The 15,809-nt window shown below is 49.6% G+C and overlaps 1 protein-coding gene across 1 annotated transcript in view; it reads left to right on the forward strand.

Annotated features, from left to right (window-relative positions):
- The first annotated feature begins 13,382 nt into the window (after positions 1 to 13,382).
- Positions 13,383 to 15,809, forward strand: part of LOC132318654 (hydrocephalus-inducing protein homolog) — a 147,464-nt gene continuing 145,037 nt past the window's right edge. Inside the window, exons 1-2 of the mRNA XM_059826627.1 lie at positions 13,383 to 13,502; positions 14,657 to 14,782. Coding sequence (XP_059682610.1) covers positions 13,383 to 13,502; positions 14,657 to 14,782 — 246 coding nt within the window. The remainder of the gene's footprint in view (positions 13,503 to 14,656; positions 14,783 to 15,809) is intronic.

A 15,809-nucleotide genomic window follows, 5' to 3' on the forward strand; every position in this document is an offset into this window, starting at 1 on the left:
GAAAATCATAACGAAGAAAACTCTCCAAACCAAATGGTAGTTTAGAAAGCCGACATTGGTTTATTGCAGCGGCGGGTGCATGGGGGATTTCTCCTCCTAACATGCATACCGGGTTAAAATCATGACAGGTATTTAAAACAATTACCAAAGTTAGTTAGGCCTACTGGTTCTACCCCTTAATTAACTCTTGGTTAATACTTTTCTTACTTCATCTTAAAGTTATAGTTCTCTTTTAATTCACCACACCTGCTGGGAGGGTAGGGGGCTTAATTGGGTTGGGGTCTTTTCTAGCTAGGAGGTGTGTTCTTTAGCATTAGAATGAGATTATAGTGAGACAAGTTAACTCTAGGGCACTATTTTGGCAGTCCATTCTATTTTTCTAAGATTCGTCCTTGTGTTAATCGTTATTGCTAGTTAGTAGAGAGTTAGTGAAGACAGTCTTTAGTATGACTAAGTGCCGGGTGCATTTGTTATGAAGTATCTTCTTTACATTCTTCTGATTCTTCTTGCTTGTTTTTAACACTTGTTTTTGACCTTGTTTTTCAAGATGTTCTGTAACATCAAGACCTGATCCAGACTGCCCAATTCTGATTGAAATTGTGTCAGTTGCTCCTGCTTGTGTCTGAAGTAAACAGGAGTTAGGTCAGATTTGCAATGTGTACTCAAAACCTCCCCTGAGATCCTAAATTGGTGACTGCTGCTTTCAGGGCCATTAGTTAATGAAAATGCCCTGAAGGCTGTAGTCAGTAAGAATAAGGCAATGTTGAGTCATGCACATTGCATTCTAATGGTGAGCAAATGGACCCCCTTTTTCTCCTGAAATGGCTGAAGAAGGGCAGTTTTCACTTGGGGCTGCTCTGCTCGGAAAAGAACTGGCTGGAAAGAGCTGCCCAAGTGCAGCAGCCCTCCTGCCTCTGTCTGTGTGTGTGTTCAGAAGTGCCTTTCTCCACCTTGCTGCTTCTTGGTCTGTTAGTAATTGAGCTGCAAGTCATCTGTGAATGAATGGGTGCTATTTCATTCTAGCCCATGTTGCCACGTGGCTGAATGGGGCTTCATCTTCTGTCTCTGAGCACGGTAAAGCTAGGTAAGCATTAAAAAAGAGAGACATGGAAGGACCATCTTTTGGCAGCAGTCCTCCACTTTTCACAAACTGGAGAGTTCGTGAAACTCTCCAGGCAGGCGGCTGTACCTGACTGCAGATATGCCGGACATCTAACCCCACAGCAAATGTGGAGTATGAGACCTTTTGTCTGCTATGGGACAAGACCCTGCTTGTAGGCAGTTGCTGGAGAACAGCTGGTGCGTGTTAAACTTATACCTTCATTTTCCTGTGCAGTATCGTCTGCATTGCAGTTCTATCCAGAAAGCCGAGATGCTTTTTCCCCTGCCTTTCAGGATTGCTGCAGGCACGTGTTTTAAAGATATGTTGATCTAGCCAGCATGCTGTAAGGGTATGGATAAGATCAGGTTTCTCAGTGATACTTTTTCTTCCCACCAAGTTAGACTGGCAAAAGATAGCATTTTCTACTAAGAAAGCTCATTCTATATGTTGCTAAAAACACTGGGCTGCTCAGACATTAGAGAAAGGGGCTAATTACAGAGAGAGAGGCTAGACAAGTCTCTCCATAGCATTAACAGCACTGTGTTGAATGTGAGTTGTTTGCTAGCTCTTGTGACTGTCCTTTTCCCAAGTAAGTATTGCTGGACTTGCCTCGCAGGTAGGAAAGCTGAGTCCCTGTGAGATCAAACACCTTGCCTGGTCCCTGGCAGAGCTGTCATTAGATGAGTGCGAATCTGTGACCGTCAGTGTCATCCTTGGTGCATCTTCTGTGCTGCCTGTGGCACGGGAGGGATTTTTTCTATCTGTAGGAAAGAGGAAAAGGTTTTGGGTTGGTTAAGAAAATGGGGAAGGTTTCTTCTCTGTGGCCCGGTTGTCCTGGGAGTCCCCGTGCTGCTTTGTAAGGGGAAGTTGCAAGGCTGTCTCTGTGGTGGAGCCCAAGGGGGATGCTCTGGGGGCAGCAATGGAGCAGAGCCCTCCATTGCAAGTTGAGCCTCAAGGAGGAGAAGGTTTCAGCCCAGGTCATGTTGCCAGCTTTTGGCGGCAGTCCTCCACATTTCACAAACTGGAGAGTTCATGAAACTCTGAGAGGCGTCCCACTGCGAGGAGGATGCTGGTGGCAGCCCGCTGCGGTCCAGGAGAGCTCACTTGGGACGGCTGTTTGTAGGTTTGTAAGATGATTGGCTTTAGTCATCAGCAAGTTACTGGAAAGTTACTGGAATTCCAGCAACACTGGCACTGTTTCACTCGGGCTACAGCCCAGGTAAGGGATGTTCCAAGGCTGTCAGGGGATGACTGGTTATTCCCGCTCTCGTTACCTGCCTTGAGTTGGGTAACAGGAGTGCTTGGTACAGTCAGTGCTGCTCCCCACCTTAGCCATGCAAGAGTTCCTGGTACAGTCAAGGGACGCTTAACCGCCCAACTCGTTGCGCAAAGGCCGAGGCCCAGCTGGAATTCCTGAGATCATAGAGCAGCCCAGGAAAAAAGTGGAGGGGAAGGAATGCACGACCAGAGCGCGGTACTCCCCAGCCTGTGGTGCCCGGTGGCACTGGGTGGGATGGAGAATGCCCTGGCGGGACCCTGCCAGCTGAGGAGAAGGGCTGGGTGTGCGGGAGGGGAGACTGACCCCTGCTCTGCCTCTGTGACCGTGAAGGACCACTGAGCCCTGGTCCTACAGCGTGGTGGTACCGCAGCATGTTTCTGTCCTCAATATCACGGGGACTTAGATGGCTTTTAGCTTCCAGAGGAAACATGAGGCCAAGACTAAGGATGAAGGTAGTGTCAGTCCCAGGAACAGCTATCGAACCGTCCTGTAACTGCGTGAGTGATCAGTGCCCTTGACATCTTTGCGTTTCCTTGTTCAGGCTGAGCTGCTGTGGCAGTACCTTGCTGAGTCAGGCCTGAACCTCCATCCAGAGCCTACCCATCTTCTTGTGCATTGTCTCCGGGCAATCACAGCCCCGTTACTGCCTTGCTAACCTCTATGTCAGACATTCCCCTTGAAATGGGATTAACTTCTTGAGGCTTCTAAATGTTCTTCTGCATTTGCGCAAAGGCAGCTGGCTGGATTAAATGGTTTCGTAGTATTAAGGAAAAAGAAAACCTAGGAGGCATGACACTTGTTGGGGCCAAGGACTTTGTTTTAACAAGCAGTGGGGAAAAAACAATTTATTTTGGGGGGGGGTTTCATGGCTGTACGGCAAATGGCAGGGTCTCCAAAATGTAGGCGTTTGAAATCTTGTTTTGATTCAGAACAGGAGTAGAGAAGCAGTTCAGGGTTTGGAAGTGAGATGTAAACTGAGCAAAAAGTGAGGAAACAAAATGGATTCCCAGCATGGGAATAAAAAGGGAGAAAGCAAATCCAGGGCTGTGCCTTGAGGTCTGTGCTACCAAAAAACCTGATGTTCTCCCCTGCAATGTGGGATTGCATTGCTCAGAGGAAGGCAGGGGGGAAAATGGCTGAAAGGGGCCAACTCTATTGTCCTTCTTTTTTCAGAAGAAGACAAGTATGAACCCTGCCTGGACAAAGAGGGCTATGGGCTGCCTGTTTGGGACTTCATGATTGGCACTTTACGAGGTTGCAGTTAGGTAAGTGATGTCACTGCAGTTACTCGGGAGGAAAAGTTTTGATAGCATCTAAAATGACTGAGTGTTGCAGTCATATTCCTTTCTTTAACCAAGTGCTGGAGTTTTACCTTTATGGGTTGAAGTGGGGGTAGTGGATGCTCCCATCTGCATCCCTGTGATGGTGTAAGCTGTCTGCGCCAGCACTTCCCTGCTCTCCCTGGATCCTCATTGCAGCTCTGGTCTTTGCCTTTGCTGTGGCTCTGTCCTCTGCAAGACACCAGACATGTCCAGTTATTCTGTGGGTTTGATCTGGTGAGTGCAGCACTGGTGACAGGAAATCTATGTTTCTGATGTGCCTGTTCCAACCCCCGCCAGGGTGTTGGTGTTCGGAAGCTAGACAGTGCCTGTGCTGTCAGGTCTCATCTCAGAGCCTGCAGCAGGGCTTTTGGGGATGCCGGCTGATAGTGCTCTGTGTCCCTCTAGCACTGCAGCAAAGGAGAGGTTACTAATGCAACATGGCTGCCTGTTGCCCTTGGCTGTATGCTCTTTTGTTTCTGCAGGAGGGTAAGAGCTATGTAAACAAGGCTTCTCAGGGGTTGGGGGGCAGGATTTGGAGCCCTGTAGAGCAGCTCCCTGCATGGACTGTTACCTGTGCCTCTAAGGAGACCAGGGCCAAGAGCCTGCTTTGGTCAGACCCTGCTAGGGTGGAGAAGGGTGGCTTGTCTGAAGTGCTGAGGTGGGTGGCTTGCTTCTGCGCTGGGCTGTGTGCAAGTGTGATCCCCCCCTCTCTGCTTGCTTGGGACTAGCTTGAAATGTGTCCTTTGAGCCAGAAACGCAGGCAGCCAACTGAGAGCCAAGTGTGAATTGGGAATGGTGGCTCCAAGGTGAACCTGATGGTGAGAGTTGGATATTGTGAAGGAAAACAGAGGTGAGCTCATGGGGCAGAGAGGGTGTTGGCAAGGGAAGAGGGGTTTGTTGGTCCCTGTGGGGTTGTATGTACAGCCCCAGGAATGGAGAAGGAGCAGTGATGTAAACCCTGTACCTCCTCTGAGCTGGTGGTCCTGAGCATCCGTGGTGGTGTGAATTTCAGCTTCTGGGCTCTCCTTTTGAAAGCGTGGGTCTCCCCTGGGGAAGATGGCTGATGCTTCACTTTGTGGCTAGCTTGCAAGTGTTCTTGGAACTGATAAGCCCTGTGCTGAGGAAGAAGCCTGGAAGGGACTTGGTCTTCCCTGTCTCAGCTACACCTGTGTCTCTGGCAGCAAGCTCTGAGAGAGGGATGATCTTTCCACCTCCGAGCATGGTAAAGCCCAGGACTGGGTCAGAAAGCGGTGGCTGCAGTCTTCTACATCCTGCAGGACGTCCTGAACCGTGTGTGTAGGCTTGCAAAGTATGTACACCCATGTTGATTTTAATTTCGGGTCCGTTGCTGTTCAAAAATGGCAGCTTGGCAGGGCTGCCTGGTGTCTGTATGCATCAAGAGCCATGGTTATGGTGAAGAAGCTACTGGACAAGCTGCCTGTGGCCTCCCCCTGCTCAGCTGCCAGCACTCTGGCTGGTAGCGTACAGCTGCAGCGACACCTCCCCACTGTGCTCTCTGGGAATGCAGTGTATTCCTACCCCTCAAAGTCCCCGTTAGCTCGAAAAAGTAATAATCTGTAGTGTTCACCTTCTCTGCCATCGGAAATTAAGCAGCTTTGGCAGAATGTGTGTGTTTTGGGAAACGCTGGAGCCCCCCGAGGGCTTTGTGTGCAAAAGCCGAGAGAATCCAAGAAAGCTGCTTTTTGCAGAGAGCACCGGTCCCCTTCTGCTTGCTCACCAGGGTCTCCGAGGCTCCCCTTTCACAGGGCTGCATCAGCTGTTGCCTGCTGCCTGCCAGGATTTTGTCTGGGTGTTTAAGGCCCCGGCAAAGGGAGTTGACCTCCCTCGGGGCTGGGAGCAGGTTTTGCAAGGGTTACCCAGGCTCTCCCTCTAGTGATGGGTGCTGCAGGGAGGCTGAAGAGCCTGGCTGAGCGCAGGGATAGAGCTGGGGCCCTCTGGGTGCTGTGCTTCTGTAGCCTGGGTGGCTGAAATCAGCTCCTGCAGACTGTCTTGATGTGCTCTTCCCAAGTGGTGACCTCTTCAGGGCTGTCATTTGGAATTTCCACAGCGATAAACCGTGTTGCTGCGCGTGCTGGTGTAGTTGCCCTCCAGGTGATGGGCTTGGGTACGTCCAGCCCAGGGTCTGGCAGGAGCAGATGGAGATTTGCCGGGAGTTGAAATAAGGGAGTTAATGTATGAGAGTTGGGATGTGGGAGGAGGAGCCAAGGAGAAAAAGGCTTTGGAGTCAAGGTGTGTGCATAACAAAAATGTCAGCATATGTTTCTCCCTGGCCAGCATGTTTGTGCTCCCCCTGACTGAAGGGTGGGAAATAACTCGGTGAAGCCAAAGTCTGCTCTGTAGCACCTCGGGGTTACAGCCAGTGCTGTAGTGTTACAGGAGTAATCCAGTCAATAGGGAATATTTGCTGTTCTGGCAGCCGGTAACGTGTGTGCTGGATGAGGGTATGAGGCTGGGGCCAGCCAAGGTGAGGTTGCCGAGTGGTACTCCTGCCTCCGCTTACCTGTCTGCAGTTTAGCACCTCTGAATTCAATTAGTGTTGATGTTTTTCCAGAGCTTGAAACTCGTTTGAGAACTGAGTGTGAATACGCAGAAGTATTTCACTCAGAAGGTTTTGAAAATTGAGATTAAAACACTTGGCTTGGCTGGAGGTTCACAGGAGCTTGTCCCAGAACTCGGCTGATGCCTGACCTCTCGGGGTCCTGGTTGGGGAAGGCAGCCGGTCAGGATGTGAACATCGTGCCGCCTGTGCTGCGCACTGCAAATTGATACTGCGGAAGCTGAGAGATGGCTCAGAAAGGGAGGGAGGGTGGTTTTTCGGGATGCTGGCAGTGCCCCTTGTTCCAGCTTGGGTGTGCAGTGAAATGGCGGATTAACAAATGATTGCATGTCAGCAGAGCAGAGGTTCATATGCTTTAAGCCCCCGGGGAGTACAGAATTGTTCATTTTCTCTTAGCTCTCCTTTGCGGTCTGGTGGAAGTGGTGTGTCCAAGCATTTGCTGTGGAGTAAGAGGTCGCGTGGGGAAACAATCTGATATCCGTAGGAGTCTTCCTATGATTTCCATGAACTTTGGATGAGGTCTTGACAGTAGCTACTAAAGAGAGGTACTGCTTAGCGAACGTGCTGCTCTGAATTCACCATTGCGGAGTCAGCTCTGACCCCGCGTACGGCCGCTTGCTCCTGACCTGGGGATCCATTAATAGTCCTTTGGTTTCTGCTTTTCCACTCCAAAGCCTCTAGCTGCGTGGAAGCTCCGATGTATTGCGAACCGGAATGAAATGTGGTCCAGATGCCAGAAAAAGAGGAAATAAAAAGGGAGAGTTGATGCAAGTTGCAAAGCCAGGAGAGCAGAGATCAGGTGCTGGGAGAGGCAGTTGGGAAAGGGACAATAGTACTGTTACTATTTCAGGCAGGAGCCACAGTTGTAAATTATAGCATGTGGAGCTGTGGAATCTCCAGCAGACCCTTGGTCCAGCTCGCTGTCAGCTGAGAGTTGAAGTTTATTAAAAGAAATCACAGGAAGGTGTAACACTAGGCTCCTATTAATTATCTTGGCTATGGTAGAGCTTTTGTAATAAATTGCAGGATGACAGTACCGAAGTGATAAAATACAGAGGCACTGGACTATAAAGGCGACAGGTGAGGCTTCCTGGGTAGCAAGACTTGATTTAGAAAGCACTCAGCCACTTAGCAGTGGGCTGGAGGGACAAGAGATGAGTCCTGGAAGTTGTGCTTCTCCTTTCCTGGCTTCCTTGAGATGCTGTTTCTATGGTAATGATAGCTAAGCAGGTGATTTCTAGTCACAAAATGTGATCTTGCTACTTAAGCCTGAAGAGGGCAAGAAGATGTAGCTGAACAAAATTGTTCAATAGCATCCTGATTCTCACTTTGAACAGATCTCCTGCCTCACTCTTCCAGCAAAGTGTAATAGAAAGGCAAATTAACCAATTAGTCCAGAGAGAGATGGTTTATCTTTGCAGAAGGAAGAAGAAAGAGGATTTATTGTGTGTACTGAAACAAGATTGAGCCAGTAGTCTCTGCTCCTACAAGAAAAGCTGGGTGTAGTGTGTTGTAGTGCAGAGCGTGCCAATACATCCCCAGCCTTTAAGTTTGGAGGGCGATCGGTTGGTATCAGACCAGCTCAGAGGTTGGTGCTGCTGCTTCAGCACAAGTGACGTGGAGTCCCTTGAAATAAGAGCCCTGGCACGTGGCATAGTGACAGCCGCAGGATCTGTATAGACATGAAGCTGTGCTTTTACATGAAACTTCCCATTTTTTTTCTTAATGTCCATTAAGAAATTTGCTGTTTATTCTTAATTTCCTGTCTTTTTCAGCACAGCGTCATCAGAGAGCTGTTCAGTTTTATTTCACTGAGGGAAGCTGTTGGACATATGCACAAAGGGATTTGGATGCTTTAGGGCCATATCTAAGTGCTCGCATTAACTTGTTCCTCAGCGCAGCTTTTGCCAAGCTCAGGGGCCCTGAAGGGCCCCTCTGTGCCTGTATTTGTGCTGCTGAGCCTTCTGAATTTTCCAGGTCCTGGCACGACTGAGCTTGTGTGAAGCCCTACCTTGTGCCTAGTGATACTTTGGCCTTATGACCCTAGCCCATATCATGAGCCAGGGAGTGTTCAGAGGTTAATGTTGCTGCCCTAAAGAGACAAGGTGAAGGTGCTTCTTTGCACCCCTAATGTAGCTGAAGGCCAAAAATAGCTGGGAGCAGAGCGGTCCTGTGCAGACCCTCCTTTTCTGCCCAGCGTGAGGCAGGGAGCCTACACTAGCTGTGAGCCCGCATCATGAAACAAATCTTTTTCCTTCACTTTGAAGATGATCCTGGTCTCTTATTTTTTTTTCCCCTCTGGAGACTGCTCATGCGTTGCACGTTAAATAGTCGTTAGTTAAAAGACTTTGTGATGCAGGGGCAGAGCCCCCCAGCCAAGGCTTTTCTTTAGCTCTCAAGCATCCTAGCTGCTAGCTTGGAGGTCAGGCTTTTTCTCACTTGATTTCTCCATGCAGCAGTGCTAGGAGATGTGGCAGTGACCTTGTCTGCGCTGACAAGCAGGACCAAGGAATGGCTTTGTCCCCTTCCATCTATCTGGGAGGGCAGGAAGGTTTGGGCTGGAAAAAGAGACGGTGAGTTTGCTAGCGGGAGCACAGCCAAGCATGGGAGCAGGGTTGTTGAGGCTGATGGGAGCAGGTCGAGGTACCAGTGTTGGGTTTGGCATTGAGGTGCTGAGGTGCTTGCAAGCCTTGTATGGGTTTTGTGTCACTCCTACCATGCAGCTCCATGAAGGTGCTTTGTGGCCAGCAGTTTCCCTTGCTAAGCACCCAAGGCTTGTCTGGCAAGTCCTCTGAGCATGAAAGCTGGCTGCAGGTGTGCTCTTTGCCTGCAGCAGGCAGGAGTTGCTTCTGTGCTGAGCAGGGGAGGCTCTAATGTTGCTTGTAAGGTGCTGGAGCCGTGGGAAGGAGCACGAGGTGGCAGCCCTGTGAGCGCATCTCCGGCCAAGCACAAGGGACTTGGTGGGTCTCACCTTGACATCTGTCTCCAAGTTCCGCCTTCTGAGATTGGAAGCATCACCCAGCATCCAGCTTCCTTTCCTTACAGCACTTCTGTCTTGGTGCCTTGAGCGCACAAGGGTGTCACATCTGAGGCTTCTTTGCCTGAGCTCTCCAGTTTCCACTCAATCGGTGGCTGGACACCAAGTGGGAGATGTTTTGGAGCGAGTTTCCACAGGCTAGGTGGCTGGAGAGCCAGTTTGTTTTCAGGGCTAAGATGCTCCTTAACTGAATTGTAAACCCCCAAATAATGAATGGTGGTTTTCAGACCAAGGATTTCTTGTTCCCAGCCAAGCAGATGCGATGATTTGGTTTGCCTGTGGCCGAGAGTCTCATGAGAAGCTTATGTTTATAGTATCTGCTGTGCTGAAAATGCCTGAAGCTCCACGGCAGCTGAGATGCTCTTGTAAGTTGGGTGTCCCTGGCTGGTGTGTGTGTATATGTGTGCACAGTTAATTGGAACGAGCTCATCAGATGGGTATTCACCAGGTGCAACAACAGAGGACACCCCCAAAGGGATTGTCGGAGCTGTGGCAACACTGATTTGCCTGCTGTCTTTTGTATTGATGTGATTGGGGTCCTTCCTGGGCGAGCAAAATAGAAATTGAGTTCTTGTTTTGTAAGTCAGCGTGGAAACTTTTTCTTTACTCCTTAAAGAAATGATTAGCTAGTCTGCAGTGTCTAAATTAATTGATCTGAAGCTCGTGGAACATGAACAAATGCTACTCTAAGGCGTACTTTAGAATACTGCTGCAATCATTCACTGCGGAGTGAGATGTTTAGGAAATGGATGGGCTGCAGTGAGTTGCAGGGCTATAACTTTATCAAGGCATTTCAGTGGCATTGTAAACCACCAGAGATGAGACCGAGTCGACCAGTTGTGATGCTGAGAAAGTTCAAGGCAGAAAGCATCGTTTCCACTCCAGCCTAGAGCTGAAGAAATCCCAAAGCCGCAAATGCTTGAACAGGCATCTGTTCCCTTGGTGTGGAACTGGTTAAGGTGGTAAACCCCCAGTCTTTAGTGGGTTAGTGGCCCTTTCCTGTCATGCTACTTGCAGGATGAGATGCTGCTGTTTTGAGAAGCTTCTCCGCACAGCACCTTGAACACTGCCCAGTGCAGTATCTCGCCACGTTAGAGCAGGGGGAGCTGAGCGGCAGAGAAACGAGCAGACTTTAGCTAACATCAAGCTCTGAACCCTCTGCTTCCTTGAGGTCCTGGTAAAATCCTCCTGCTGTGCCTGGCAAGGCTGTGACAGTTGAGGAGAGGGGACGCCGGGCAGCCCAATTCCCAAGTCCTGTCAGTTGCCTTGGGGGTTCCACTGGGTTCTTGGAAGTTGCCGGCACTGTGTCGGTTATTGCTGCGCCGGTGGGAGCACGGTCACACCAATGGCTCCCTGGCCATCTCCTGTCTCTCCAGGCTGTCCACAGCCACCGAGTAGCCCATGGTGATTCAGGAAGCAAGAGTGGGCACTACACAAAGTGAATCCTCCAGGAGAAGCGTGAATTCCCTGTCCTAAGGGAGTGTCTGGGCAGCGGGCAGGAAGGAGGCAGTTTTGTTGGCAGGAGGGCCAACAGCAGGGATGCAGCAGCTACGTGATACTCAGTAGGATTGAATTATATACCTGGTCTAAGAGCAAGTCTGGGGAGGTAAAGGTTTTTTTAATGGGTTCGAAAATTGTTGTGCAACTTGCAGCGATGGTGGACACTTCTAGCTTAGCTGTAGATACCAGGGTAAAAGGGAGCCTTGGGGAGGAGACTGAAGCTTGGATGTCCTTGGGGATCTTCAGCTTGGTGCCCTGCTCTGATACATCTTGGTTTCCTGAGACGCGTCAGGAATGTCTACCCCAGCCCTGGGCATATTTCTTCATTGCTTTTCTAGGTGGTCTTAGCTGTTGTGTCCCGATTCCTCTGCCCAGGCTCAGGGCATTTGTGCTCTGAACCTAAAGCTGAGGTGGCAGCGCTGTCTGTGCCCTGAGCCTGGAGCAGAGGGGGAATTGCAACCCTTCCTTATGTTTCTGGGATGGGTAGAGGGCTGTCTGAGGTGGGGAAGATGGAGATCTCCCCCCACCAGCCAGGGGTGGTGGGCTGGAGGCGTGCTGTGGCGCGGTTGCTGTTTTGTCTTGCCTCTACAGGGAGATGTGGCTGATTCCTTAGTTCTGCTCTTTTCCTCTGAATCTGGGAGGCTGATCCCTGCAGGCTCTAGGGAAGTGGAGCCGCAGGGCTGTGATAGTGCCTCAGTGGAGAGCAGGGGAAGCTGTAAGACGGGGCCAGGGCTGTGGAGGTTGGAAGCCCTCTGGAAATAAGCATTGTGGGCATGATGAACGGGATTAATTTCAAGCAAAGTGAAATTACAGGTAGAAAATTGGAACAAATAATCCAGTTATTCTCAAGACCTAATAGTAAAACGTGGAAATCCAGATGAATGTTGTATCATCCCCATTAGATTTCTCTCTTGGAAAAATAGTTCTTTCCAGCTTTAAATCCTAGCTCTTGCTACAGCATGTCCTCACGTCCATAGTGCTGTGCTGTCTCATGTTTCTTGCAAGAACAAAAGGAGACAGCAATGTTGTTGTTTCCTAACACTGTAAAGGGCCCAGTACCATGAACATGTGCAATGCTGTAGCTGTTTGGGGAGTAAAGGAATGAAGTTATTGCCTTGCTTGCAGGATGAGGGTAAACCTTGAGGGGGAGGGAATGGTCATCTTTGTATAGATGATGACTTGCTGTATACAGCAAGACATCATCCACACAAAAAAGGTGATGTGGAACAGAAGGAAGCAGGAGGGAATGTGAGCTGTGATTTTTGTCAGATAATGTCAGAATGAAAAAAAAAAAGTCAGAGTAGAGCTGGGTTTGAGAGCACTGGCCTTTCAAGTGCCAGAAAATAAGAAGCAGGGAAATCTATCTGTTCCTTGGTCCAGTTAGCCAGAAAGGGAGGGGAAATTATTTCTAGTCCAAAGTAGTGCTTAGCAAATACTGTACGTGTTTCTCTTTGTTAGTGTTCGAGACCACTTTCTGGGGTTCTCGTCTCTTCTTGCCCTTTCTTGCACCCCCACTTTGTGTGATGTAGACGGAGAGAGGTGGTCGGCAGGCTGGTGGTTGGAAGAAGAATAGCCCATGGACCTGTTAACCCATGCTACTTGTAGGATAAGGATGCTGGAGAAGAACTGCCATTAGGATAAAGTCTTCAGTGGCCCGGCTGTCACATATTTGCATTTATATTTGAGCTAATTGCTCATGTTCCTTTAACGGTTTCATGTTTTTATTTCTGCTGTTACAGCCTCTAATGCCTGTAGGGAGCCTTAAGTTTGGGTGTTAATAAGTGAAAATGAGGGCCCTCATTCACCATGGAGAAACGTTCTTGGGCACTGTGGTAATTTCATGCCTGGAAGGAGTCATGTTTGCTGGTTAATTTTTGTAACTTAAACCAACCAAATTAGCCTTGAGAAACTATAGTTCTTAATGAGAGTATTGAACTCTACGCTCCATTAGTTGGAAGCATCACCAGGCTCCTTGCACAAAGGGTGGACATCGGGTTTGCAAAGTCGGCAAGTAGTCTGATTTTATTAACGCTGGGGGCAGCAGCGATCCCTGGGTTTAAGGTTGTTCATAGTACTCTGAGCACTTAGTAGAGTCAGGCACACGGTCACATCAGGTCAGCTGCCCTGGCAAAATGAAGCAGCTAAGTGACATTTCCCTTCCTTCTGTTCCCACCGGAAAACTTGTAAAAAGGAATAAAGGACAGTTTGGCTACTACTAGAGATTGGGTTAATAATTCCAGTAAATGGGATTCCAAAAGTAATGGAAGCGGGGGAAGGTGAGAAATGCCAGCAGGCCCTGGTGTGTGTTTGTGGCTCGTGGGACAGCACCCACAGCAAAAGGCTGTTTTGGCTCAGGGAATGTTTGTTCTGGGGTTTTACTGCTATGAATGTTGACTGTGCCACTTAAATATGGCCTAATCACGGAACAGGGTGGGGAGGCCTTAAGTTCTCCACTTCGGAAGGATGCTGCAGCCTGGAGACGTGGGTGTGTCCTCTGGTTCTACCATGAATGGGATTCTAGAGTTTCAAAGTTCCATTGTTGCTCCTTGCAGGTGAGCTGAGAGATGGCCACTGGCAAGATGCATCTGTCCATGGGGTCCTCCAAAATGGCTGGTGGATTCCAGAGCAAAGTGGTAGCACCTCGTTTTCCAAAGCTAGTCAGAGAGACAGAGGAGTCTGTAACTGTAAGTACCTGCTGTGGCTGGGCAGGCCCTGTGTTAAGGCTGGAAACTCCCCCTGTGTCCCTCCTTCGCCTTCCCTTCCTGTTGTCTAGCAGCACTGTGAAGCTGGACCCCACCTCCCCATCGCTTTGCTGCCCGGCTTCTGCCGGAGGTGGCTGTCATGGTGCAGTGGGGGATGGGGTGCATGCTGCTTCGGGGAAGGTCCAGAGTCTTGCCTGGATGCCAAGTTAAATGAATGTCCTGGGCATTGCACTGGAATAGCTGAAGCATGAGTGTGTGCTTCGTTCCATCCTCTTTGTGTGGGCAGTAATATCTTCTGTCACGTAGGCATACTTGCCAGTGCTGCTCTGACCGTACCTGCCCTCCAGGCAGCCGGGCATGTGGTGGGCTGCTTGAGCTCTGCCTGAAGACGTGGCTGGTCCCAGACAGAACAGGTTGCAAAACAGTAATTGTATCTCATATCCCGTGTGGAGCACAGATCCAGCCCTGCAAACAGCAGTGGAGTCAGGGCGATTCCTCCTTCCCATCCACAGACGTCCCCTTTGTTGACTGGAGCTCACTTGACTGGAGATGACCTAGTGCTCAGGCTCTGTCAAGGAGATATCTCCGTGTATGTCTGCGGAGGGGTCTGAGAGGCCAGAACCGAGAGAAAACAAGTGCTAATTAAGAAGAAATAACTAAAACTTGGACCCATTCCTCTCCACGTCAGCCTTGGCACAGCGCTGCTTTTCTGCTTTCCTCTGACTCACCCACTGTGAAGTCACTGTGACATCACACACGTGTTGGTTGTGAGCATTGTGCAAGGATAGAGTTTGGGGATTTCTGATAACTCCTCCCCACTGTCTTCAAAGGTCACTGGCTCAGTGCAGCAAAACTAAAAAGAAAACAAATGCCCGAAGAGCAGAAATCCCCAAACATGTCACATCAAATCATGAAGGAGAAGCTAACGGCGGGGCAGAGCCACTTGGTTAGAGCGTGTGTGTTCGGCTCTGTATCATTAATTTACTGACGTTAAATATTTCAGCAGGTAACTTAGGGGACTTCCAGGACTATCCTAGTGGCTGTGATCACAAATTATTCATCAGTGGCAGTTGAAGAAGAAAAGCCTTTCTGAAGAAAGGCATCTGTGTAACTCTTGCTGGTGTTTTGCATTTCAGCTGACTCCCTCGGCCTTCCTGAAGGAGATGTCTCTCACCACGGAGCAGAGGCTGTCCAGCACTCGGGAGATGAGGCGGCCCCGGATTATCCAGCTTCTAGACATGAGTGAAACCTCCCATCAAAAGGTAGCCTTTTCCTGCCCTTTTCCTTGCTGTTGGTGACATTTGAAGAGGGTGCGTGCTTGTGACAGGCCTGACTCCAGCTTCTCTGAATACCTCGGTGACTAGGTCCTGTTGTCCTTTCCAACTTCCGAGTGACTAGCGATAGGACAAGAAGAAACGTCCTCAAGTTGCGCCAGGGGAGGTTTAGGTTGGTGGTTAGGAAAAATGTCTTTCCGGAGAGAGCAGTGAAGCATTGGAAGAGGCTGCCCAGGGAGGTGGTGGAGTCACCATCCCTGGAGATGTTCAAGGAACGTGTGGACGTGGCACTGCGGGACACGGTTTAGTTTGCATGGTGGTGTTGGGGTGGTGGTTGGACTTGATGATCTTAGAGGTCTTTTCCAACCTTAGTGATTCTGTGAAGTGCTGGTGGTGGTGGAGTTCCTTCTGCTGGGGGAAAAGTAAAACATTTTTCCCCGGTGAGACATTGAAGTCCTGATATGCTTAGTAGCCAATACGAATAACCTCTGCTGAACTTGGTGGGTTTTGCTGGAATTTAGCTACAAGTGCTAAAGCCCGATACTGGGGGAAGGCTGGGGCAGGACACCAGGGCAGGAGCTTGCCATTTTCCATCCTCCTGCTGAAATAGTCGCATCTTGCTTCGGTACAGTTGCTGTCAAATGCTTGGGGTCATAGGACTCCCTCAACGGTAGCAGCATTGGCCTTTGAAAGCTGAGGGCCTACAGTAATTATTCAAGATTTAAGAAAACCAATTGCATTAGTGCTTTGGGTTGGAACAATGTGTGGGACCCTTGCAGGGTGTTAGAAATTGCAGGCTGCCAGATATACAGGGGAATCACGCTGGGCAGAGGCGACGTGGAGGTGCTTTATCTGGATCAACGTTTACTTTAAAGCTGCTTTTCTTACAGGATTGCTCAGTACAACACGCAGTCCAAATGGGTAGATTGCTGAGGTAGGCTGTTGAGTGGAAAATTGCCAGCCAGAGACCTGTAACGAATTGGTTAAGGATTGCCCTAGACAGCACGGGAGTTTG

This window comes from Gavia stellata, chromosome 18, assembly GCF_030936135.1.
Source record: "Gavia stellata isolate bGavSte3 chromosome 18, bGavSte3.hap2, whole genome shotgun sequence".
Taxonomy (NCBI): domain Eukaryota; kingdom Metazoa; phylum Chordata; class Aves; order Gaviiformes; family Gaviidae; genus Gavia; species Gavia stellata.